At 39.3% G+C, this 24,398-nt stretch overlaps 2 protein-coding genes and 1 pseudogene across 5 annotated transcripts in view; 2 read left to right on the forward strand and 1 right to left on the reverse strand.

The window, feature by feature from the left end:
* The window catches only part of NSUN3 (NOP2/Sun RNA methyltransferase 3), a 65,177-nt gene extending 40,798 nt beyond the window's left edge, over nt 1-24,379 (reverse strand). Inside the window, exons 1-3 of the mRNA XM_002813390.6 lie at nt 24,245-24,379; nt 22,819-22,928; nt 3,221-3,564 (exon numbers count right to left, since the gene is read on the reverse strand). Coding sequence (XP_002813436.1) covers nt 3,221-3,564; nt 22,819-22,928; nt 24,245-24,256 — 466 coding nt within the window. The 5' untranslated portion in view covers nt 24,257-24,379. The remainder of the gene's footprint in view (nt 1-3,220; nt 3,565-22,818; nt 22,929-24,244) is intronic.
* STX19 (syntaxin 19) overlaps nt 1-24,398 on the forward strand; it is a 104,197-nt gene that overhangs the window by 33,497 nt on the left and 46,302 nt on the right. The window lies entirely within an intron of this gene.
* Nucleotides 10,568-11,785, forward strand: LOC103890116 (histone-binding protein RBBP4-like; annotated as a pseudogene).

Below are 24,398 nucleotides of genomic sequence, written 5' to 3' on the forward strand. Positions count from 1 at the left end.
AAAGTTATCACTAACAACAAAGAGATTTTCATGCCTAGAGGGACATAGCCTTCAGCCAGAAAGTTGACTAAGACACTCCACCAAGCTGGGTCATCCTTAGTTAATATGCTAATGTTTTCCCATTTAGAATCCATATTGTTTGCCCTTTTTCTGCCAAGACCAGGACATTAACATGGTTGTCAACATGGTTGACAACAACCATGGTCAGTCCATCAATGTGGTAACAGGTGAGAGCAGCTGAACCAACAGAAAGTAGACTCTTTTTTTTAAATCATCCTAAAACATAAGCTTTGTAATCATTCGAAGCCATGAGCCTCTTGGCCCAGAATAAAGGCCAGTAATGATCTAAAGAAATTTGGTGTACAAATGCACATTTAGTGCAGCCATCATTTTACATTTTGCTTATAAAAGCTTTGATTAGTATTGCTTCTACATTCCAAATTCAAGCACTGTAGCTAACCTAATTTGGGCTTTAAGCATCAGCATGAAGACATCTGCACTTCTTAGTAAATCATTATCATTAGTCCTACTTAGATGAAAAGCTACTTTACTTGGAACACTGCCTGTAGTTCATTGCCCTTGATATAAGAACAGGAAGATTCTTCTCAACTTCAAACTCCTAGAATATATCAGTTTGCCTTTGGGTTCCTAATCAAATCAACTTTGCTACTATAAATGTGTAAAATATTTATAGCCTACTAATGAGGATAATTTAGGATTAAAATGCCCTCTCTTCAAAATGGTAACCAAATTTGACATCTCCCTTCCATCCTTTATAATACTAAAATTCTAGATCCCAAATTAATTAGTATAAGCCTTTTAACTTATAAAAACAATGTCAAAGGACATAGAGTAGAAGTAAAAATAAGTGCTCCTATACAAGTCCACAAAACTTCAGCTCAAATTATAAAAATAACGAGGTAAACTTACAAAATAACAGTTTTGCTGTGATTTCTTATTCTAAAATACAACAAGCTTCAATAGCTGAGTTTTAACCAGAACTCTAAAACACTGGGCATACTTCCTCCTAAATATACAGTTAAGTGATATATTTTGTACCAATGCCTAGTACAACTGGATTCACATTTCTCATAAAAGAATTTTAAATCTATTTCAACAGGGAATGCTCTCATATAAAAGTATAAAAGCAGTCTTCAAACTGGAACATACATGCCTTGGGGATACACACCAATGCTCTAAGGGACAGGAAGGCTTGGACAGTTTCAAAAGAATCCATTTTCACATCATCAACTTCCTAAAGGAGGAGAACACTTCCAGTGGGGCATCTCCTTTCACATGGCCCTTCACCAACTTTACAAATGACAAGCAAGCTTCCCACACATCTAGAATCTTATTATGGCAGAATGTGCCAGGGTGTAGAAACCTCTAGAACATCAAACAAGGGCAGTTCAACACATCAGTGTCTTGGCTGAGAAAGTGAATAAGTCAGCCAGGCACAGTGGCTCACAGCACTTAGGGAGGCCCAAGTGGGCAGATCACTTGAGGTCAAGAGTTTGAGACCAGCCTGGCCAACACGGTGAAACCCCATCTCTATTAAAAATATAAAAATTAGCCGGGCATGGTGGTGGGCGCCTGTAATCCCAGCTACTTGGGAGGCTGAGGCGGGAGAATCACTCGAACCTGGGAGGCAGAGGTTGGAGTGAGCTGATATCACGCCACTGCACTCCAGCCTGGGAGACACAGCGAGACTCCATCTCAAAAAAAAAAAAAAAAAAAAAAGGCAACACTGCCTTTTGTAATTGAGATGGTTTCACGTCGTTTGCTTTCAACAAAATCAAAAATGGACTTAAAGAGTGCTTACCTAATAGATCTTTAAAACAATGCTTGATGAAAGATCTGTATGTGATCTGAGGCTACAAATCAGGAGTGTGAAGAACCAGTAAAACAACTGTAACACAATTCTCTCTGGGACAGGATCTCACTCTGTTTCCCAGGCTGAAGTGGAGTGGTACAATCTCAGCTCACCGTAATCTCTGCCTTCCAGGCTCAAGCAATCCTCCTACCTCAGCCTCCCGAGTAGCTGGGACTACAGACATGCACCACCATACCCAGCTAATTTTTTGAATTTTTTTGTACAGACAGGGTTTTCCCATGTTGCCCAGGCTGGTCTAGAACTCCTGAGCTCAAGCGATCCACCTGCCTTGGCTTCCCAAAGGGCTGGGATTATAGGCACGAGCCACCGTGCCCAGCCAACATTTCCATCTTCTTATCTGTGTGAACAGCACTGGCATCTATAAAAACAGAACCACCACACAAAAAACAGACAGAATTGATGCTGAACTCTGCCTCATCTAGTAGTAAGTGATATTTATTCAGGGAAGCCTGTATTAGTTCTTTTTTTAAAAAGAATTAGTTTTAAAAGAAAAATTATTAAGAAAAAAATTTATAGTAAATGTTGACTTGTTACTTTTAACAAATATTTGTAAAACTGTGTATCACTTTGGTTCTAATAAGAATAGTAATGAAAAAGTCACTTGAAAAGACTTTTTGGATTGTCCAATACTATACCCTCTTCTCACACGTGGCTATGAACACCTGAAATGTGGCTAGTCTCAATTGAAATGTGATGTAACTGTAACGTAACCAATTTTAAAGACCTGTAAAAAAAAAAGAGAATGTAAAATATCTCATTATTTCTATTTTGATTACATATTGAAACAATATTTTGAATGTATTGGTTTAATGCATTATTCAAATTAATTTCACCTGTTTCTTTCTACTTTTTAAAATGGAACTACTTAAATATGTAAGGGTATATATGTACTTCACATTATATTTCTACTGGAAAGAATTGCCTTGGAACCTTATAGTCTATTGACATCAAAAAATTATTTTAAATGTATATGTTTTTGTTGCAGAAAAGTATGACAGGGATATCTATATAAGACTCTCAAGTATAAAGGTAAACAATAAAAAATACCTATCAGGCTTATCAGCATTCATATTATCTGACAGATTTGTATTTGCGAAATGTTGAAGTTTTGTTCCCAATCACCTGCTAGAATTAAATTGCTGAAAAAAATGTTATTTATACTGACTTCCTCAGCAAAAATTTCCATTCTTCTCCATAGCATCTCAGTTTTCAGGCTTCCCGAGTTTGCAAACTCAATCTTATGTTTCTCCCCATATATACTTTCAAAATTCTCTGTAACATACAGATATTAAAAAGTTGTCAAATGCTGAAAGGAAAGCACACTACCTGGACAAGCACACTGCAGCAGAGCTATTGATTTGCCTCCAGGAGCAGCACACAGATCCAGAACCTTCTCCCCATCCCTTAATTCCAGAGCCAATACTGGGAGAAGAGAAGCAGCATTTAGGAGATAATATTTTTTCAGGTTTCCAATTTGGTGTCTTTCTGAAGGGATTCGGCCTGGAGTTCTGCTAAGGTAACACTTCATTGATTTGGGATAGTTGGGTAAAGATCCCTGAAAGAGTGTGTGATAGCCCTTCAAATGTAAATCCTTTTCCAGTTCAAAAGGATAATTGAATCGGTTAAGCAGGACAGCATATTGCCAGCATGATGGAGATGTTAGTATCTCCCTAGAAAAAGAGAAAATAAGAGAATATTAATATTATACATATCAATACAATTTTATATTACACATCAGGTGAATGTGGCCCTAGTTTTACACTTCACTTATCTGTGATTTTAAGAGACAGCATCAGTATTCCTGACTATTCCTTTTGCCTCATGAGGCTCTGATAGGACTGAATCCAGCATTGTTATGATCCTGTCTTTATTTTAAAAACTGGTATTTCGTTCATTGTGGCTTTTCAAAAACTAATTGTGATCACTGAAATATTATATTATTGAGGCAAGAGAGTAGAGTCTGGAGACAGGGAACCTAAGGCCATTTCATGCTGACTTCCTAGAACTAAACTGAAAGGAAAACCCTAACTTTCCATGCCTAAGTAACAAAAGAACTAGGGGCTACTCCCTTTGCAAATCTCCACATTTTCTGCATGGCAAATGGAAAATTGAAAGTACCTCTAATTTGTTGCTTTTTGCAACCAATCGCACGCTTGCATAGAAGTGCAACTTTGTAACTTCACTTTAGTCTCTGGTTGCTGTCCACAACCAATCAGATATTTATTTGCACAGGAGTGTAACCTTTGTAACTTCACTTCAGCCTCTGGTTGCTTTCCCCAACCAATCAGACTGATTGCGGACCACCACATCATTTACATGAGGTAAGAACCAAGTGGCCAATGGAAAACCTCTAGTGGGTATTCGGACCCAAGAATATTCTGTATCTGGGGCCCTTGTGGCCATTTTCACACTGTGGAGTGTACTTTCAGTTTCAATAAATCTCTTGTGTTGTGGCATTCTTTCCTTGCTTTGCTGTGTGTTTTGTCAGATTCTTTGTTCAAAACTCCAAGAACCTGGACAACTTGCAGTCAAGACCCTTTACTGGTAACATTATGATTACTGAGGTTTTTGAGGCTTAAATTCTGCACCAGAGAGGTATGCCTCAGCTTACACTCAGCTTCGTCCTTCCCTGTAGAACATCTTGAAAAAAAAAAAAGGCAGCCTGCCTTTAAATACCTCTAAGTCTGTCAAAATGAACCCTTGTCCATCACTTTTTGCACAAGGAAGTGTTTTTCTTAGAGACAATATTCAATTTCTTAGAGACTATTAATATTAGAGGGAAAAGTATTATCATAAAAGGGTGTTAGAGGGAATGAGTGTTTTCTTCTGATGAAGATAAAAGATATGGGAAACTAACTACAGTGAACTCTACAGTAATGGAGTTAATGAGGCGATGAGTGGCTCAGATGATAAAAAACCAAGGATGATTTAAAAACCACTTATGGATTGATGGTGCAGGCTTTCCCCCAGCAGCTTTACCTTGCTAAATTTGTATTCGGTCCAAGAGTTCCATCTCTTGACAATCACAAACTCATATCAACTGACAGATGATCCAGCAGGAAATATTTAATTTATTTACTAGCTGACCTTTCTAGCTGAGTTATTTGGGAGCCTCATTAACTATGGTCAATTAAATAAATTCCAGCTGCTACACACACTGGAGTTGCCTACGTGAAGAATGGCTGGATTGAAATGCAACACCTGCGACTGGAAGTGTGCCATGTGAATCTCAATTTAGGGCTAAATGTGAAACTGCTTTCTCCTTTCACTGCCTCTTACTATGGATGGTGAGTCACAGGAGCCTGGCATATCTGTTTCAGTTATTTTGGAAGATGACAACCTCTTTCCTTAAGAAAGAGGTTCGCAAACTTAAGTGTGCATCAAGGGTCTGTAAAACAGACTGCAGGGACCTAGCCAGAGTTTCTGAAAGAGCCTGAAATTCGTAGCTCTAGCAAGTTTTCAGGTGATGCTGATGCTGCTGATCCCCAAGACCACACTTTGGGGGAGATTGCTTTAAAACTGACCCCAAAAGGAAATCTGCAAATGCCACTATTATAAGTCTTATGGCAGTTCATCCTAATCTTACCCTCCAAACAGGCTGAAAAATCTATCCAGTATTGAGTCACATGTAACAAAAAAATGATCAGAAACACAGTTATACAGAAGGAGTGGCTTGGCTTGCATCATATGCCTACCCATTAGCTAAATAGGAGTAGAACACTTTCAATTAGTTAACATCAGACAGGACAAATCTCCATTCATTCTTCTTTTTTTCTTCAGAATTTTCAAAGCTATCTTGAATGTTTATTCTTTCAGATGAACTTTGGAATAAAAGTTCAGTTAAACATAATTTATACAATATTTGTGTATGTAGACAGGTAGAGATACAGTAACCTTGCCTAGGATTATATTAAATGCTTTAAACCTGGAGAGATTTCACATCTTTATTGCAGTCAATTTTTCCAGTCCTGATCACAATATGTTTCTCCATTTATTCACATTTTCTTTCCTATCTCTTAGAAAGGTTATTAATCCTGCACGTTTCCTTTTAAGCTTATTGTTTAAGAGGATTATTAATTCAGGAACAACATTAGCTTTTGTATATTATCCAATATGTTGAATCTTGAAGGATGAGAAGAAATTGTCTGTAGGAAGAAATGAGAAAGCAAGTTTCAGGACAAAGCCAATACCACATGTACAAGCACACAGGAATGAGAAAGAACAGTGCATTTTAAAAATTAGTGATCTGGTGTGGATCATGGCAGAAGATTACCAAGTATAATATGATAAGGTTTTTGAATTTCATCTTCTAAGTGATGAGAAGCCATTAAAAAACTTTATGGGGAGAGAGCCCCAATCAGATTTAAAGACATGTACTGAAGATTGCTGGCAAGATGGCCCAATAGGAACAGCTCCGGTCTGCAGCTCCCAGCAAGATCAACACAGAAGGTGGGTGATTTCTGCATTTCCAACTGAGAGACCCGGTTCATCCCACTGGGACTGGTTGGACAGTGGGTGCAGCCCACAAAAGGTGAGCTGAAGCAGGGTGTGGCATTGCCTCATCAGGGAAGCGCAAGGGGTCGGGGAATTTTCTCCCCTACCCAAGGGAAGCCGTGAGGGACTGAGCCTGAGGAACCATGTACTCCAGCCCAGATACCACGCTTTTCCCATGGTCTATGCAACCTGCAGGCCAGGAGATTCCCTTCAGTGCCTACCCCACCAGGGCCCTGGGTTTCAAGCACAAAATTGGGTGGCTGTTTGGGCAGACACCAAACTAGCTGCAGGAGTTTTCTTTTCCATACCCCAGTGGCGCCTGGAACACCAGCGAGTCAGAGCTGTTCACTCCCCTGGAAAGGGGTGCTGAAGCCAGGAAGCCAAGTGGTCTTGCTCAGCAGGTCCCACCCCCATGGAGCCCAGCAAACTAAGATCCACTGGCTTGACATTCTCACTGCCAGCACAGCAGCAGTCTGAGATCAACCTGGGATGCTGGAGCTTGGTGGAGGGAGGGGCGTCCACCATTACTGAGGCTTGAGTAGGCGGTTTTACCCTCACAGTGTAAACAAAGCCACCAGTAAGTCTGACTGGGCAGAGCCCACTACAGCTCACCAAGGCTGCTGTGACCAGACAGCCAGATTTTTCCTCTCTGGGCAGGGCATCTCTGAAAAAAAGGCAGCAGGCTCAGTAAGGGACTTAGAGATAAAACCCTCTCTCTCTGGGACAGAGCACCTGGGGAAAGGGGAGGCTGTGGGCGCAGCTTCAGTTGACTTAAACATCCCTGCCTGATGGCTCTGAAGAGAGCAGCAGCCCTCCCAGCACAGTGTCTGAGCTCTGCTAAGGGTCAGACTGCCTCCTCAAGTGGGTCTCTGACCCCCGTGTATCCTGACTGGGAGACACCTCCCAGTAGGGGCTGACAGACACCTCATACAGGAGAGCTCTGGCTGACATCTGGCAAGTGCCCCTCTGGGACAAAACTTCCAGAGGACAGAACAGGCAACAATCTTTGCTGTTCTGCAGCCTCTGCTGGTGATACCCAGGCAAACAGGGTCTGGAGTGGACCTCCAGCAAACTCCAGCAGACCTCCAGCAGAGGGGCCCAACTGTTAGAAGGAAAACTAACAAACAGAAAGGAATAGCACGTCCACTCAAAGACCCCAGCTGAAGGTCACCAACATCAAAGACCAAAGGTAGATAAATCCACAAAGATGGGGAGAAACCAGTGCAAAAAGGCTGAAAATTCCAAAAACCAGAATGCCTCTTCTCCTCCAAAGGATCACAACTCCTCGCCGGCAAGGGAACAAAACTGGATGGAGAATGAGTTTGACAAATTGACAGAAGTAGGCTTCAGAAGGTGGTTTATAACAAACTCCTCCGAGCTAAAGGAGCATATTCCAACCCAATGCAAGGAAGCTAAGAACCTTGAAAAAAGTTTAGACGAATTGCTAACTAGAATAGCCAGTTTAGAGAAGAACATAAATGACCTGATGGAGCTGAAAAACACAGCACGAGAACTTCATGAAGCATACACAAGTATCCATAGCTGAATCAATCAAGCAGAAAAAAAGATATGAGAGACTGAAGATCAATTTAATGAAATAAAGTGAGAAGACAAGTTTAGAGAAAAAAGAGTAAAAAGGAATGAACAAAGCCTCCAAGAAATATGGGACTATGTGAAAAGACCAAATCTACATTTGACTGTTGTACCTGAAAGTCACGGGGAGAATGAAACAAGTTGGAAAACAGTCCTCAGGATATCATCCAGGAGAACTTCCCCAACCTAGCAAGGCAGGCCAAAATTCAAATTGAGAAAATACAGAGAACACCACAAAGATACTCCTCGAGAAGAGCAAACCCAAGGCACATAATTGTCAGATTCACCAAGGTTGAAATGAAGGAAAAAATGTTAAGGGCAGCCAGAGAGAAAGGTCGGGTCACCCACAAAGGGAAGCGCTTCAGACTAACAGTGGATCTCTCGGCAGAAACTCTACAAGCCAGAAGAGAGTGGGGGCCAATATTCAACATTCTTAAAGAAAAGAATTTTCAACCCAGAGTTTCATATCCAGCAGAACTAAGCTTCATAAGCGAAGGAGAAATAAAATCCTTTACAGGCAAGTAAATGCTGAGAGATTCTGTCACCACCAGGCCTGCCTTACAAGATCTCCTGAAGGAAGCACTAAACATGGAGAGGAACAACCAGTACCAGCCACTGCAAAAACATACCAAATTGTAAAGACCATCGACACTATGAAGAAACTGCATCAACTAACGGACAAAATAAACAGCTAGCATCATAGTGACAGGATCAAATTCACACATAACAATATTAACTTTAAACAGGCCAAATGCACCAATTAAAAGACACAGACTGGCAAATTGGATAAAGAGTCAAGACCCACCAGTGTGCTGTATTCAGGAGACTCATCTCACGTGCAGAGACACACATAGGTTCAAAATAAAGGGATGGAGGAATATTTACCAAGCAAATGGAAAGCAAAAATAAGCAGGAGTTCCAATCCTAATCTCTGATAAAACAGACTTTAAACCAACAAAGATCAAAATAGACAAGGGCATTACATAATGGTAAAGGGATCAATGCAACAAGAAGAGCTAACTATCCTAAATATATATGCACCCAACACAGAAGCATCCAGATTCATAAAGCAAGTTCTTAGAGACCTACAAAGAGACTTAGACTCCCACACAATAATAGTGGGAGACTTTAACACCCCACTGTCAATATTAGACAGATCAATGAGACAGAAAATTAACAAGGATATTCAGGACTTGAACTCAGCTCTGGACCAAGCAGACCTAATAGACATCTACAGAACTCTCCACTCAAAATCAACAGAATATACATTCTTCTCAGCACCTCATCACACTTATTCTAAAACTGACCACATAATTGGAAGTAAACTCCTCAGCAAATGTAAAAGAATGGAAATCATAACAAACAGTCTCTCAGAATACAGTGAAATCAAATTAGAACTCAGGATTAAGAAACTCACTCAAAACCGCACAACTACATGGAAACTGAACAACCTGCTCCTGAATGACTACTGGGTAAATAACAAAATGAAGGCAGAAATAAAGATGTTCTTTGAAACCAATGAGAACAAAGACACAACATACCAGAATCTCTGGGACACATTTAAAGCGGTGTGTAAAGGGAGATTTACAGCACTAAACGCTCACAAGAGAAAGCAGGAAAGATCTAAAATTGACGACCTAACATCAAAATTAAAAGAACTGGAGAAGCAACAGCAAACAAATTGAAAAGCTAGCAGAAGACAAGAAATAACTAAGATCAGAGCAGAACTGAAGGTGACAGAGACATGAAAATCCCTTCAAAAAAATCAATGAATCCAGGAGCTGGTTTTTCAAAAAGATCAACAAAATAGATAGACTGCTAGCCAGACTAATAAAGAAGGACAGAGAGAAGAATCAAATAGACGCAATAAAAAATGATATAGGGGATATCACCACTGATCCCACAGAAATACAAACTACCATCAGAGAATACTATAAACACCTCTATGCAAATAAAATAGAAAATCTAGAAGAAATGAATAAATTTCTGGACACATACACCCTCCCGAGTCTAAATCAGGCAGAATTCGAATCCCTGAATAGACCAATAACAAGTTCTGAAATTGAGGCAGTAATTAATAGCCTACCAACCAAAAAAAGTCCAGGACCAGATGAATTCACAGCCGAATTCTAGCAAACTTATAAAGAGGAGCTAGTACCATTCCTTCTGAAATTATTCCAAACAATAGAAAAAGAGGGAATCCTCCCTAACTCATTTTATGAGGCCAGCATAATCTTGACACCAAAACCTGGCAGAGACACAACAAAAAAATAAAATTTCAGGCCGAATATCCCTGATGAACATCAATGCAAAAATCCTCAATAAAATACTGGCAAACCAAATCCAGTAGCACATCAATAAGCTTATCCACCACGAAGTCAGCTTCATACCTGGGATGCAAGACTGGTTCAACATATGCAAATCAATCCGGCCTGCAGCCTCCCTGCCCCTCCTGCAACGCTCGACTCCAGGATTCCCCTGGCTCGCCTGGCCTCCACGGCCGACAAGGAAGCAGCCTTTGACGACGCAGTGGAAGAATGAGTGATCCATAAGGAGTACAAAATATGGAAAAAGAACACCACTTTTCTTTATGATTTGGTGATGACGCAGGCTCTGGAGTGGCCCAGCCTAACTGACCACTGGCTTCCAGGTGTAACCAGACCAGAAAGGAAAGATTTCAGCATTCATCGACTTGTCCTAGGGAGTGTGCAATTCCCTAATGATGATGCTCAGTTTGATGCATCACACTACGACAGTGAGAAAGGAGAATTTGGAGGTTTTGGTTCAGTTAGTGGAAAAATTGAAATAGAAATCAAGATCAACCATGAAGGAGAAGTAAATAGGGCCCGTTATATGCCCCAGAATCCTTGTATTATCACAACAAAGACTCCTTCCAGTGATGTTCTTGTCTTGGACTATACAAAACATCCTAAACCAGATCTTTCTGGAGACTGCAACCCAGACTTGCGTCTCCATGGACATCAGAAAAAAGGCTATGGGCTTTCTTGGAACCCAAATCTCAGTGGGCACTTACTTAGTGCTTCAGATGATCACACCATCTACCCGTGGGACATCAGTGCTGTTCCAAAGGAGGGAAAAGTGGTGGATGCGAAGACCATCTTTACAGGGCATACAGTAGTAGTAGAAGATGTTTCCTGGCATCTGTTCCATGAGTCTCTGTTGGGTCAGTTGCTGACCATCAGAAACTTATGATTTGGGATGCTCGTTCAAACAATACTTCCAAACCAAGCCACTCAGTTGACGCTCACGCTGCTGAAGTGAACTGCCTCTCTTTCAATCCTTACAATGAGTTCATTCTTGCCACAGGATCAGCTGACAAGACTGTTGCCTTGTGGGATTTGAGAAATCTGAAACTTATGTTGCATTCCTTTGAGTCACATGGATGAAATATTCCAGGTTCAGTAGTCACCTCACAATGAGACTATTTTGGCTTCCAGTGGTACTAATCGCAGACTGAATGTCTGGGATTTAAGTAAAATTGGAGAGGAACAATCCCCAGAAGATGCAGAAGACGGGTCACCAGAGTTGTTGTTTATTCATAGTGGTCACACTGCCAAGATATCTGATTTCTCCTGGAATCCCAATGAACCTTGGGTGATTTGTTCTGTATCAGAAGACAATATCATACAAGTGTGGCAAATGGCAGACAACATTTATAATGATGAAGACCCCAACCCTGAGAGTGATTTAACACTGGTTTTGAGAAAGACTTTGTTCAGGTATCCCTCTATATAATAGGTACCACCAATAATGCTATTAGCCCAAACAGTGGGTGTTTTCTAAATATTATTGGCGGTGGGGGGGCTTGATTCAGCAAAGCCACAGACTTACACCGAAATTTTCTTCAGGAATTTTCTAGTAACAAACCCCGGTCTAAAGTAGCTACAGAAATGAAAATATTATGTGTGATTATTTTTCTTCTTATGGTATATCGCCAAGTTTTTCAGACTTATTTAAGTAAAGGCTAGAGTGAGTAACGAATAGAGCCAAATGAGGTAGGTGTCTGAGCCATGAAGTATAAATACAGAAAGATGTCACTTTTATTCAGGAAATTGGGAAGATTCAAGTCATATAGATTCCTACCCGAAAATCCTGACACCTGACTTTCCAGGATGCACATTTACATACGTAGACCAGTTTCTTCTTGGTTTGTTCAGTTAAGTCAAAACTACAAGTTCCTCTTTCCCCATATATTTTTTGCTCATTAGTGTATTTCTTGAGCTGTTTTCATGTTGTTTCTTTCCTGTCTGTGAAATGGTGTGGTTTTTTGTTTGTTTGTTTGTTTTTAACTTGAGACCACCAAGTTGTAAAGATGTATGTTTTTACCTGACAGTTATACCACAGGTAGACTGTCGAGTTGAGAAGACTGAATCAATAACTAGTATTTGTTTTAAAAATTAAATTAATCCTTGAAAAAAAAATGTAATCCATCACATAAACAGACCCAATGACAAAAACCACATGATTATCTCAATAGATGCAGAAAAGACCTTTGACAACGTTCAACACCCCTTCATGCTAAAAACTCTCAATAAACTAGGTATCAATGGAACATATCTCAAAATAATAAGAGCTATTTATGACAAACCAATAGCCAATATCATACTGAATGGGCAAAAACTGGAAGCATTGCCTCTGAAAACAAGCATAAGACAAGAATGCCCTCTCTCACCACTCCTATTCAACATAGTATTGGAATTTCTAGCCAGGGCAATCAGGCAAGAGAAAGAAATAAAGGGTATTCAAATAGGAAGAGAGGAAGTCAAATTGTCTCTGTTTGCAGATGACACGATTGTATATTTAGAAAACCCCATCATCTCAGCCCAAAATCTCCTTAAGCTAATAAGCAACTTCAGCAAAGTCTCAGGACACAAAATCAATGTGCAAAAATCAAAAGCATTCCTATATACCAATAACAGACAAACAGCCAAATCATGAGTGAACTCCCATCCACAATTGCTACTAAGAGAATAAAATACCTGGGAATACAACTTACAAGGGATGTGAAGGACCTCTTCAAGGAGAACTACAAACCACTGCTCAAGGAAATAAGAGAGGACACAAACAAATGGAAAATACTTCCATGCTCATGGATAAGAACAATCAATACAGTGAAAATGGCCATACTGCCCGAAGTAACTTATAGATTCAATGCTATCCCCATCAAGCTACCATTGACTTTCTTCACAGAATTGGAAAAACAAAATACTTTAAACTTCACATGGAATCAAAAAAGAACCCACATAGCCAAGAAAATCCTAAGGAAAAAGAACAAAGCTGGAGGCATCAGGCTTCCTGACTTCAAACTATACTACAAGGCTACAGTAACCAAAACAGCATGGTACTGGTACCAAAACAGATATATACACCAATGGAACAGAAAAGAGGCCTTAAAAAGAACACATCCACAATCATCTAATCTTTGACAAACCTGACACAAACAAGCAATGGGGAAAAGATTCTTTGTTTAATAAATGGTGTTGGGAAAACTGGCTAGCCATATGCAGAAAACTGAAACTGGACCCCTTCCTTACACCTTATACAAAAATCAACTCAAGATGGATTAAAGACTTAAACATAAGACCTAAAACCATAAAAATCCTAGAAGAAAACCTAGGCAATACCATTCAGGACATAGGCATGGGCAAAGACTTCATGTCTAAAACACCAAAAGCAATGGCAACAAAAGCCAAAATTGACAAATGGGATCTAATTAAACTAAAGAGCTTCTGCACAGCAAAAGAAATTATCATCAGAGTGAACAGGCAACCTACAAAACGGGAGAAAATTTTTGCAATCTATCCAACTGACAAAGGGCTAATATCCAGAATCTACAAAGAGCTTAAACAAATTTACAAGAAAAAAACAAACAACCTCATCAAAAAGTGAGCAAAGGATATGAACAGACACTTCTCAAAAGAAGACATTTATGCAGCCAACAAACATGAAAAAATGCTCATCATCACTGGTCATTAGAGAAATACAAATCAAAACCACAACGACATACCGTCTCACACCAGTTAGAATCGTGATCATTAAAAAGTCAGGAAACAACAGATGCTGGAGAGGATGTGGAGAAACAGGAACACTTTTACACTGTTGGTCGGAGTGTACATTAGTTCAACCATTGTGGAAGAGAGTGTGGCAATTCCTCAAGGATCTAGAACTAGAAATACCATTTGACCCAGCAATCCCATTACTGGGTATATACCCAAAGGATTATAAATCCTTCTACTATAAGGACGCATGCACACGTATGTTTATTGCAGCACTATTCACAATAGCAAACACTTGTTACCAACCCAAATGTCCATCAATGATAGACTGGATAAAGAAAATATGTCACATATACCCCATGAAATACTATGCAGCCATATAAAAGGATGAGTTCATGTCCTTTGCAGGGACATGGATGAAGCTGGAAACCATCATTCTCAGCAAACTATCACAGGAACAGAAAATCAAACACTTCATGTTCTCACTCATCAGTGGGAGTTGAACAATGAGAACACATGGACACAGGGAGGGGAACATCACACACTGGGGCCTGTCGGGTGGTGAGGGGCTGGGGGCGGATAACATTAGGAAAAATACCTAATGTAGGTGAGGGGTTGATGGGTGCAGAAAACCACCATGGCATGGGTATACCTATGTAACAAAACTGCACATTCTGCACATGTACCTCAGAACTTAAAGTATAATAATAAAAAAAAAAAGGCAAGAACTTATTGCAGACTGAGGCAGAACTCTTCAGAAATTATTCTATCTCATTCTTTAGTGACCAGACAAAATAAGGCCTAAATAGAACAAACGAAATTTTTGATCTTTCATGACCTACACCCAACCCTACTGAACTATATAGATTTCCTGTAACAAGTTTCTTTAAAATTCACTCATCTCCACATGCCCCGCCCCCAACCTCCCTGAATAACCCTTCCTCTCTCACCTATCTGTTCTCAACTTAGGGAGTTTCATCTCTCCAATGAAGTCTTTCCACTTACCACCCGGTTCACATCCTCCACCATATTCTGATATCATTATTAATAAATGTTACTGATTGGATGTGTACAATGTCCATTTTGCATGTTTATATCATAGAACCATCACAACAACCTTGAGAGAGGCAGTTCTTACTCCTATTTTAGAGGTTAACTGAGGCTTTTAGAGATTTTGGCAACTTACCTGAGGTCACATTGCTAGTAGGCAGAAGTATCTGATTCAAAATCAGACTGACTTTAAAGTCTAACAGAAGTGATTCCCAAAGTGCGAGACCCTGGTACTACAGCACAGAGCTACTAAAGGGGGCAGGGAAGAGAATTTTACCCCAACCCTCACTTAGTGCAAGTGGCCCTGACCTCCCTGAAACCCTCTTGTGTCTAACAATGAAATCAGCTTGCCACATCCTGCCTATAGAAGCAGCTGCAACAGACCAACTCTTGAAGGGACTGCTAAGGCTGCTCAGGCTGGTGCTTCCTAGCCCTGAGAAAGCAAAGCTGTGTATTAATATGATTCTTACAGCTCCCCTTGCACACACCTGCCACTGACCTCCATTCTCCTCCCCACAACACACACACACATAACCCCTCCTGTGCCTGCACTGGGTGGATTGCTAACCTGGGGCTGGAGGGAAAGTGCCTTCCGAATCCAAAGCTTTGATGAATGGGCAAGCAGCTTAGCAGGCAGTAGAGGGAATGTACGTTAGATGACTCTAGAAAACAGCGGCTAGGCGCCACATTCCAGGCCTTCTCCCAAGATTCACAGTCTGAAGCTGCTCCATTTACTGGATGAGCTTCCAGGTGAGAAGTGCAAGTACCTCAGTAGCCAGCAGAACTGGAGACATATAAGGTCAGTGACCTGCAAATTTGCTAGTGCATCACTGATAGCATTTTGAAAAAAAATACATTTTAAGTTGACATTAAAATCTCACCATATGTTTAAAGGATGCAATTTCCAGCATACTGTAAAAATTGACATTTTAAAATACAAATTATACTGCCTTTAATATGTGCCCAGTGGAATCTAAATATCAGAATGACTTTGATACCCATCATCATCCATTTAAAAATTCATAGACTGACTCATCTTTAACAGGTGGAAATTTTATGCTGCTCGTTTTCCTCTTTTATTTACATTCTACTTCACATAACTTCATCTTAATATATTTTCATGCTTGAAATCTTTTTATCACCCTATCATACTTCTCTATCCCCCACATATACACATGTGTATGTACTAAATTTGTTTTTCCTGTGGTCTTAAATCTCTAAGTGTTAAAATGGTAACTTCTGGATTCAGGGATCAATAATATTGTTAGTACAAAGCCGATCAAAACAACTTATAAAAGTAAAAATTGGTAAGAAATGGATACTTAATGAAATGAGCTTTTGTTTCCATATATCCATAAATGAATATTACTTCTTACTATAATAAAACCAGTCAGGATTCAACATCATTTTTATGCCTATTTTGTGTTTTCATAAAAGCTGAGAAAAACCTTCAGTTAAATAAGTGGATGAGAATTAAATATATTTTGTTATAGCAATGTTTCTTACTTTGAATTCTTTTGGAGTTATATCCCCAAATCACTTAGCAACCTATCATCAAAAATGTCTTAAATGAATTGATAGCTGACATCTCAATCAAGGCTCCTTTACTTTTGTTGAAAGCAAAACTGGGAAACCACCTGACTTGTCAGAGAATCTGTTAGTCATTTGCTTTCTCACACTGACACCAATAGTTTCTGGCACATGGAGGTTTTGAATATCCGGAGGAACATATAGCATAGAAGCCAGAATGGTGCAAGTGTGCCTTTTTTTGTGAAAAGGGTGAAGGGAAATTGGAGAAAGGCAGGTTGGGAAAGGAGAACATGTACCCCCTTATGTAATTTTCTCTTTCAGTAATTTTCTGAAAGAGAATACATGAAAGTTGAGGATCTGAAAACTGACTGCGGTCACTTGCCTGAGGCTACATATCCCCTTGAAAAGTCTTTCTATTTCTCACTCATTGTTGCTCCTCCCTCCAACATGCTAAGTCTGTTTTGTCTTCTTTTTTTTAGAGACAAGGTCTCACTCTGTCACCCAGGCTGGAGTGCAGCTGTGCGATCATGGCTCACTGAAGCCTCGACCTCCTGGACTCAAGTGATCCTCCTACCTCAGTCTCCCAAGCAGTTGCGCCTACAGGCACGCACTACCACACCTAGCTAATTGCTTATTTTTTCTAGAGATGAGGTCTTGCTATATTGCCCATGCTGGTATTGAACTCCTGTCCTCAAGCAATCCTCTAGCCCTGAAGCAAATCTCCTGCCTTGGCCTCCCAAAGTGCTGGAATTACAGGTGTGAGCCATCGTATATTATCTTCTTGTCAACATTCATTCATTCTCTAAAAATACACCATCTGTCAACTATAGGCTAGGCACATCTATTTACTGATAATGATATAAAAGAAGCTTAAATTCCTAAGAAACAAAAGAAAAATAAATTCCTAAGAAACAAAAGAAAAATTACTAAGAAACAAAAGAAATATTAAAACTGACCAAAAAAAAAATTAAGTAAAACTAGACAGATGGTACACAAGAATAACTAAATTTTGAGAAAAAGTTAATGAAGCTAAACTCATATATCACACTGTGTGTCACCCTGCCTGCTTACCCATTTCCCTAACTCGTTTATATGGGAGTCTTGACTTATTTTTCTCCTTGGCTAAGTGCCTGGGGCCTAAATCCCAGAGTAAATTAATAAAATTAGAGTTCTGATTCAAGGCTCTCTGAACTACTTACTATTTTAACAAAGTTAAAGCATTAAAAAATTAAAAGCTAGTTAAGTTAAAATTTTGCAAAAGTGTGTAATGTATTATTTGGATAATGTTTATTATTTGATAGAATAATTTTCATTCAACTTTTCTGTGACTTTATTCTTTTTTCCTACTCTTCTACTCTCCACCCTACCTTCCTTCCTAGTGACAAAGATGAAAAATATCATTTAATCTAGAAATTGTTAAACACAATTAATATAACCCTGTAGATTACAGAACCTATTTAAATTTCCATAGCTAAAGAAGAGAAATTCCTTGATTTAGTGCTATTATTATCCACTAGAGGGTGCTCATTCAACTATTTTAAAAGTTGGAAATGAAAAATAAATCAATTTATGGAAATGCACCAAAGTATGTTTTTGAGTCATTTTATTTTTACTCTTCAGAGATGCTAATGAAGAGCTGATGGCTTCCTATTCTATTTTGGCAATGGCTCTTCCTTGTATCTCACAGAAGGGCAATTTATGTCCAGATTTGTTATTCACTGTACCTCAGATAGGAAATCCTTTGCGTTTCTGGTGGAACATAAAAGGCTAAAAATCCTGAACATAAGAGTCCTTCATACTACGGGATCTGAGCATACATTTGGAAGGATGCAACTCCAGACCCTTCACAGCAGCACAGATGGTATAGGAAAAGGCATGGACTTTTAAGTCACAGGACTGAATCTGCCACAACTACAAGATACCTATCAATTGTTCTAACCTCTGACTTTAAAGCATCTAAAAGTTACCTCTTCACAGAGATTTGCACAGATTAAGGCTGAAAATGTGTGTAAAGCCAACATATAGGACAATATAGAAATCTAGATACTGGTTCATTTCTCTCTTTCTTAACCACCTCGGTCTACATCTTTCACAGATTATGGTAATATTATCTGGTTGTGTGTGTGTGTGTGTGTGTGTGTATGTGTATTTTTTTTTCCTCTCTGTATGTGAACTCTGGGTCAGTGAGGAGAGTGTCCAAAAAAAAAGATGTTGCAGACAGTTCAGACTTATACATTCTGTTTGTTTTGCTTTCTATAGAGTACGTGTAAAATTTCCACAGTTAATCAAGATTTCTAATTAACCCTTATATTAATCATACATTTAAGTATCCATTAATTATCCAATTAATCATACATGTATTTGAGGGCAGGATATATACAGTCCATTTTTGTATTCTCAGTGCTTAGCACAATGCCTAGTACATAAATACTGACAAAACTGGGAATAAGCAGAAGACTTGCCCAAGTCTCAAGGTATTGGTTCTTCAAAACCCTCCCTTGTCAGGAAAAAGATAAGCAAGTTAGTAAATTATGACAATAAAACCTTGAAAGAATCACAATAGCTCTATCAACAAAACGCAATGGATACACGAAGGGCAAAACTAATTTTGCCAAGGGACATACAGAAGGCTTGATGAAGTGGTTAATCATAGTAACAAAAATAATGCTAATGCATATGAAGTCCTTACTAGACGTCAAACAACATTCCATTCACATTGTATATACACAAATTCATTTTATCTTCCCAAGTGATTATATGAAATAGATACTATTTTTTCCCCATTTCACAGACGAGGACAATGGAGCACAGAGATATTAACTCACCTAAGTCATATACTACAAGATGCAGAAGTGGGATTTGAACCCACACTACTGCACAGAGGGAGAAGAGAAAAAGGCATTCCTAGCAGAAGAACAGCATAGCCAGTCCCAAAGGCATGAAGGAGCCTGCCCAGAAAGACAAGATCTTTAGTCCAAACATAATACTGCAGACTTCTGGGGAGCAAAGGTTTGTACTCAAGGTGTGACACAATGGAATTTGGTAGCACTGAGAAACAGCATGACAGAGTGGGTAAAACAAACTCTCAAGGCTCTTCAAAGTGTGAGATATGTATACTTGGGCAAGTTACTTAACCTCTGTGTGCCTCAGCTTTCCTATCTATAAATGGAAATAATAACTATTTCAGAGGGTTGTACATAGGATTGTTATTATTCATAAAGTGATTACAACATTGACTGGTACATAGTGTCATAAAAGCGGTTGCTAAAATAAGCAAACAGGTAAGTACTAAACATGGCTGTTGCAATATGCCAGATAAGAGATTGGGAAGGTCTAAGTGAATGGCAGCAGTAGAGAATTTTTTTAAAAAGATCCAAATTAAAAGGGGGCAGGGTAGTTGAGTCTCAAAGACAACTCTCACTTCTGACACCAACTACAAGTTCAGGGATTCCAAGGATGACTCTCAGGTTTGATTATTCACTGGGACACAACCGAACTCACTGAAAGCTGTTATAATCACAGTTATAGTCACAGTTTATTATAACGAAAGCATACAGATTAAAAACAATCACAGGAAGAGACTCATAGTGCAGAATTCACAACAATTCAAAGCATGACACTTCCAATTGTCCTCTCCAACGGAATCATCAACGAGGACAACTTTTGCTGGCAGTAATGTATGACAGTATGCACAAGAGTACTGCCAACCAGGGACACTCACCAAAGCCTTGGTATCCACTTTTTATTGGTGCTTGGTCACGTACATATGATTGACTGTCCATACAGCTTTTAGTCACAAGCCTTTCTGGATGCTGAGTTGACACCTGTGGTCCCCAGGCCTCAACATAAATCACATCGTTAGATTATCAGGTGTGACCTCAACACTGATAAGTGTAAACAAAGACACACTTATCAGGAAGGACATTCTAAGGGCTTAGAGATCACCTCCCAGGAGCTGAGGGCAGTTGCCAGACCTATTTTTATATAAGGTTGATTTTTTACTACAAAGCTAGTGAAGGTATAGAGAAGAAAGGAGGAAATCAGACTGATGGTGATATACTTAGTTGAGATAAAATATGCAGGTAGCAAAGGCAACATAGGTTTGAAAGGGAAAAATAATAATACACTTTTGAGTTTGCCAAGTAACTGAAGTTGCTAAAAAACGAAAAGATCAAAACGAAATACTAAATCTTCCTCACTACTACCGGAAACTAAAAATATTGAATAAATTACTTTCTAAATAGGCCAAAAAAAAGAGCACTTAACTTTCCCTGGAAGTAGACTCTACAAGTACATTATGTCTTGCAAACAAGCAGTTAAAAAACAAAATATTTCATTCTGTTCTTATTTCCCCATACCATCTTCCATGCTCAGACTACATCCTAAGCTGAGAAGCCTTTATTTTGCCTATGGCAAATTTAGTGTGTGTTTATGCAAAACTTAAATTACCACGAAAACCCAACAATAAGGTAAATGAAGCAGAAGGCACAGCTAATTAAACGGATTTGAGGTTCATTGCTCATTTTGCTCAGGGTCAAATAATAGTATATGACTTTCTGAGTACACTAAGTAGAAAAATAAGTCATTATAGGATATGAGTAGCTAGACTGCTACAAAGTCTACAGAAAAAAAATGCCTCTTGAAATCTTTTTTTTTTTTTTTTTTTTAAATCACATCCCAGATATGAGACAGTATATAACAAGGATGAGCTGTGGGAGTTATTGAGTCAGACAACCCAGGCACAAGCCTCAGCTCTGCCACTTATTAGCTGAGTGAACTTGGGCAAGTTACTTAAACTCTTAACGGGTTTGTTCTGAGGATCATGTAAGTCAGTATTGTCTGGCATATAGTAAACATGCAATAAGTGTTTGGTTATTTGGATACTCTATTTGAGTACCTTTGTATACTGAAAACCTCATAAATTTATTACATACTTTATTATTCAGTTTTTCATCTCTGTGACAGAAAATACCCATTTGAAAATCTACTTTTGAAATAAAACCCACGAAGATAAACGGTTTGAATATTACAGCATTTACCAATTTCTATAACAGCTTAATTGTCCTAAAATTATCTCAGAATCACCTCAGACTTTGTGATCTTTATTAGCCAAAACTTAATTTGTTTTAGAAAATGCTTAGAACTGCCCTTTGTAAAGGAGAAATGCTTAAGAGTTGATCCAAGAAAAAAATGGACAAGCCAACCATCTGAAAAATTAGTTTGGACCAAGTTCCAGATAATATCTGTAGCCATGCAACTTTTTTTCCTCATGCAACATGTAGTGGGCTTTTGCCCTAACTTCATGAACAGTGCACCTTCTTCCCTCAACCTAGGAGGTCTAGTTCTTTTGGTCAAAGTAACTCCTCTAAGTCACCAAGACCCAGCTTCCCTTCAGGCCTTTGCTGGCACCCTCAGGCTATGTTAGATACTTGGATCACAGTATTTACAAATTAGTTTATATAGTTGTAACCACACCCATCTCCTCACTTCTCCCATTAACACTAACTAGACGGCATGTAAACTTGACATGAAGACTGTCTTGCTCTGTATTCCAGAAAGCATTATATAGTGTATGAAGCACTCAATGTCAAGAACCCATACAGTAACCCATACATTAACAGTAACCCATACAGTAACCCATACATTAACAGTAACCCATACAGTAACCCATACATTACCAAACACGACAAATCACATTTCTCCCACTTGCATGCATTAAACATGCCTTATTTATTTTTATAGTATATTTAAATAATTTTGTGTGTATATGCACGTCTTCAAAACATACCCAGCCCATCGACATAGGAAAGAAATATGATTACCGAATAAAGTGTACCTTTGGCTGAGATAAAGCAGTGCTGGCTTTAAAGATTTGTTGTATTATCTTCTAAATTTCAGAAACCAGTCAAATATTCCAAATTTTATGGTTTTTCTTTTACAGTATAATTAATTTTATCAAACAAGTGGACATTCCTATTTCAAGGATAAAAGCAATTGCTCAAAGCAAAGGCATAACAATTTGTGCTTACCATCCCTACAAAGTTTTCTTTCCCCTTTCCAACATGCTATGATTCATTCTATTTCTTCTTAGTTGTTCCTTTCTATAGCTTCAGTAGGAAAGGGCAACCAGATTTAGATTCCTTTGCCTTTTATCCTCATAGCATCCCTCCCACAAAAAGGAGGACTACATATTGTACTTTGTCTGTTCCATCATTAAGCATCGAGATGAATTATACTAACCTTACTGTATTCCAGGCATCTCCGAGTTCTTTGGAATACTGTTTTTCAAAATGATCCAACACAACTTTGCAAATCTGTTTCGCAAGCTTCCCCTCTGATTTTGCTTTCAGCTATGATGATAAGAAAAAGTTGCTGACACACAGTGACATTACAAATTTACTGAATGTCAACATTAGCAAGGTCTTTTTTCAAGACAAGAACACTTTTTTTGAATAATTACTAGTTCTTGAAATGGAAGCAATACCTTACATGTACCAAAACTGTACTACATTACCTAGTTATGAAAAAGCAAGGTTTTTCCAAATAATTATTTTCCAAATGTGAAGCAAAGGTTAAAATAGAATCTACTGGGGATGAAGAAACTGTCAAAAGGAACAAAATTAATTTTAAAAAGTCACTGTAGGGGCTAGACGGGTGGCTCACACCTGTAATCCCAGCACTGTGGGAGGCAGAGGCGGGAGGATCACATGAGGTCAGGAGTTCAAGACCAGGTTGGCCAACATGGGAAACCCGTCTCTACTAAAAATACAAAAATTAGCCGGGAGTGGTGGTGTGCTCCTGTAACCCCACCTACTCAGGGGGCTGAGGTGGGAGAATCGCTTCAACTCAGGAGGTGGAGGTTGCAGTGGGCCGAGATCGCGCCACTGTACTCCAGCTGGCTCATGTTTTGCAGGGACGAGGCAAGAGGATCATTTCCCAGTTCAAGACCAGACTGGGAAATATATCAAGGACCTGTCTCTACAAAAAGTAAAAAAAAAAAAAAAAAAAAAAAATTAGCCAGGCGTGGTGGCCTGCTCCTGTAGTCCTAGCTACTAGGGAGGCTGAGGCTGGAGGATCGCTTGAACACAGGAGTTCAAGGTTACAGTGAGCTATGATGGAGCAGCTGCATTCCAGCTTGGGTGACAGATCAAGAACTTGTATCTAAACAAAACTAAAAAGTCACCGTGGATGCTGACATCAAGGAAACTTGGTGAAAGGTATTTGAGAACTCTGTACTATCTTTGCAACTCTTCGTTATTTTAAAGTGAAAAGTTAATTTAGGGGGAAAAAGTCACTCCAATTTCATCGTGGAACTTCCTTGCAATTGTTTCATTTATTCATCCAAGAAAAGTGTATTCAATGCCTACTATGTAACAGACACTGTTCTAAGCTCCCGGGATACCGCTGTGACACAGAAAACAAATCTCAGCCCTCCAAGAGCTGGAGGGAGTGGGTACTACAAGTCTGAGAGCTGGAAGGAAGGGACTCAGCATTACTGCACTCAGCATTATTTCAGGGCTGGACAATAAAGCCAAAGAAACGCTGATCTCGCGAGGGGACGAACAAAGGTGATGTTCCCCCATCCCAGCACCCTCCCTCGCCACCTCGGCCGCGTCCAGAAGCGTCTCATTCAGATAGAGGTACCCAGCCGGGCCCCAGGTCTCACCCAGGTCAGCATTGTCCCGCTGAGAGCTTTCAAACAACAGGTGTACGCGAATCGGCATCAAAAAGCCTCCAAGGAACTGAAAGAACTGTCTGACTTCCGGGATTCGCGGGCATCCACTTTCATTCTCACGTTTCCTCTTCAATTTCTCGCGAGA

The sequence above is a fragment of the Pongo abelii genome, chromosome 2, assembly GCF_028885655.2.
Source record: "Pongo abelii isolate AG06213 chromosome 2, NHGRI_mPonAbe1-v2.0_pri, whole genome shotgun sequence".
NCBI classification, from domain to species: domain Eukaryota; kingdom Metazoa; phylum Chordata; class Mammalia; order Primates; family Hominidae; genus Pongo; species Pongo abelii.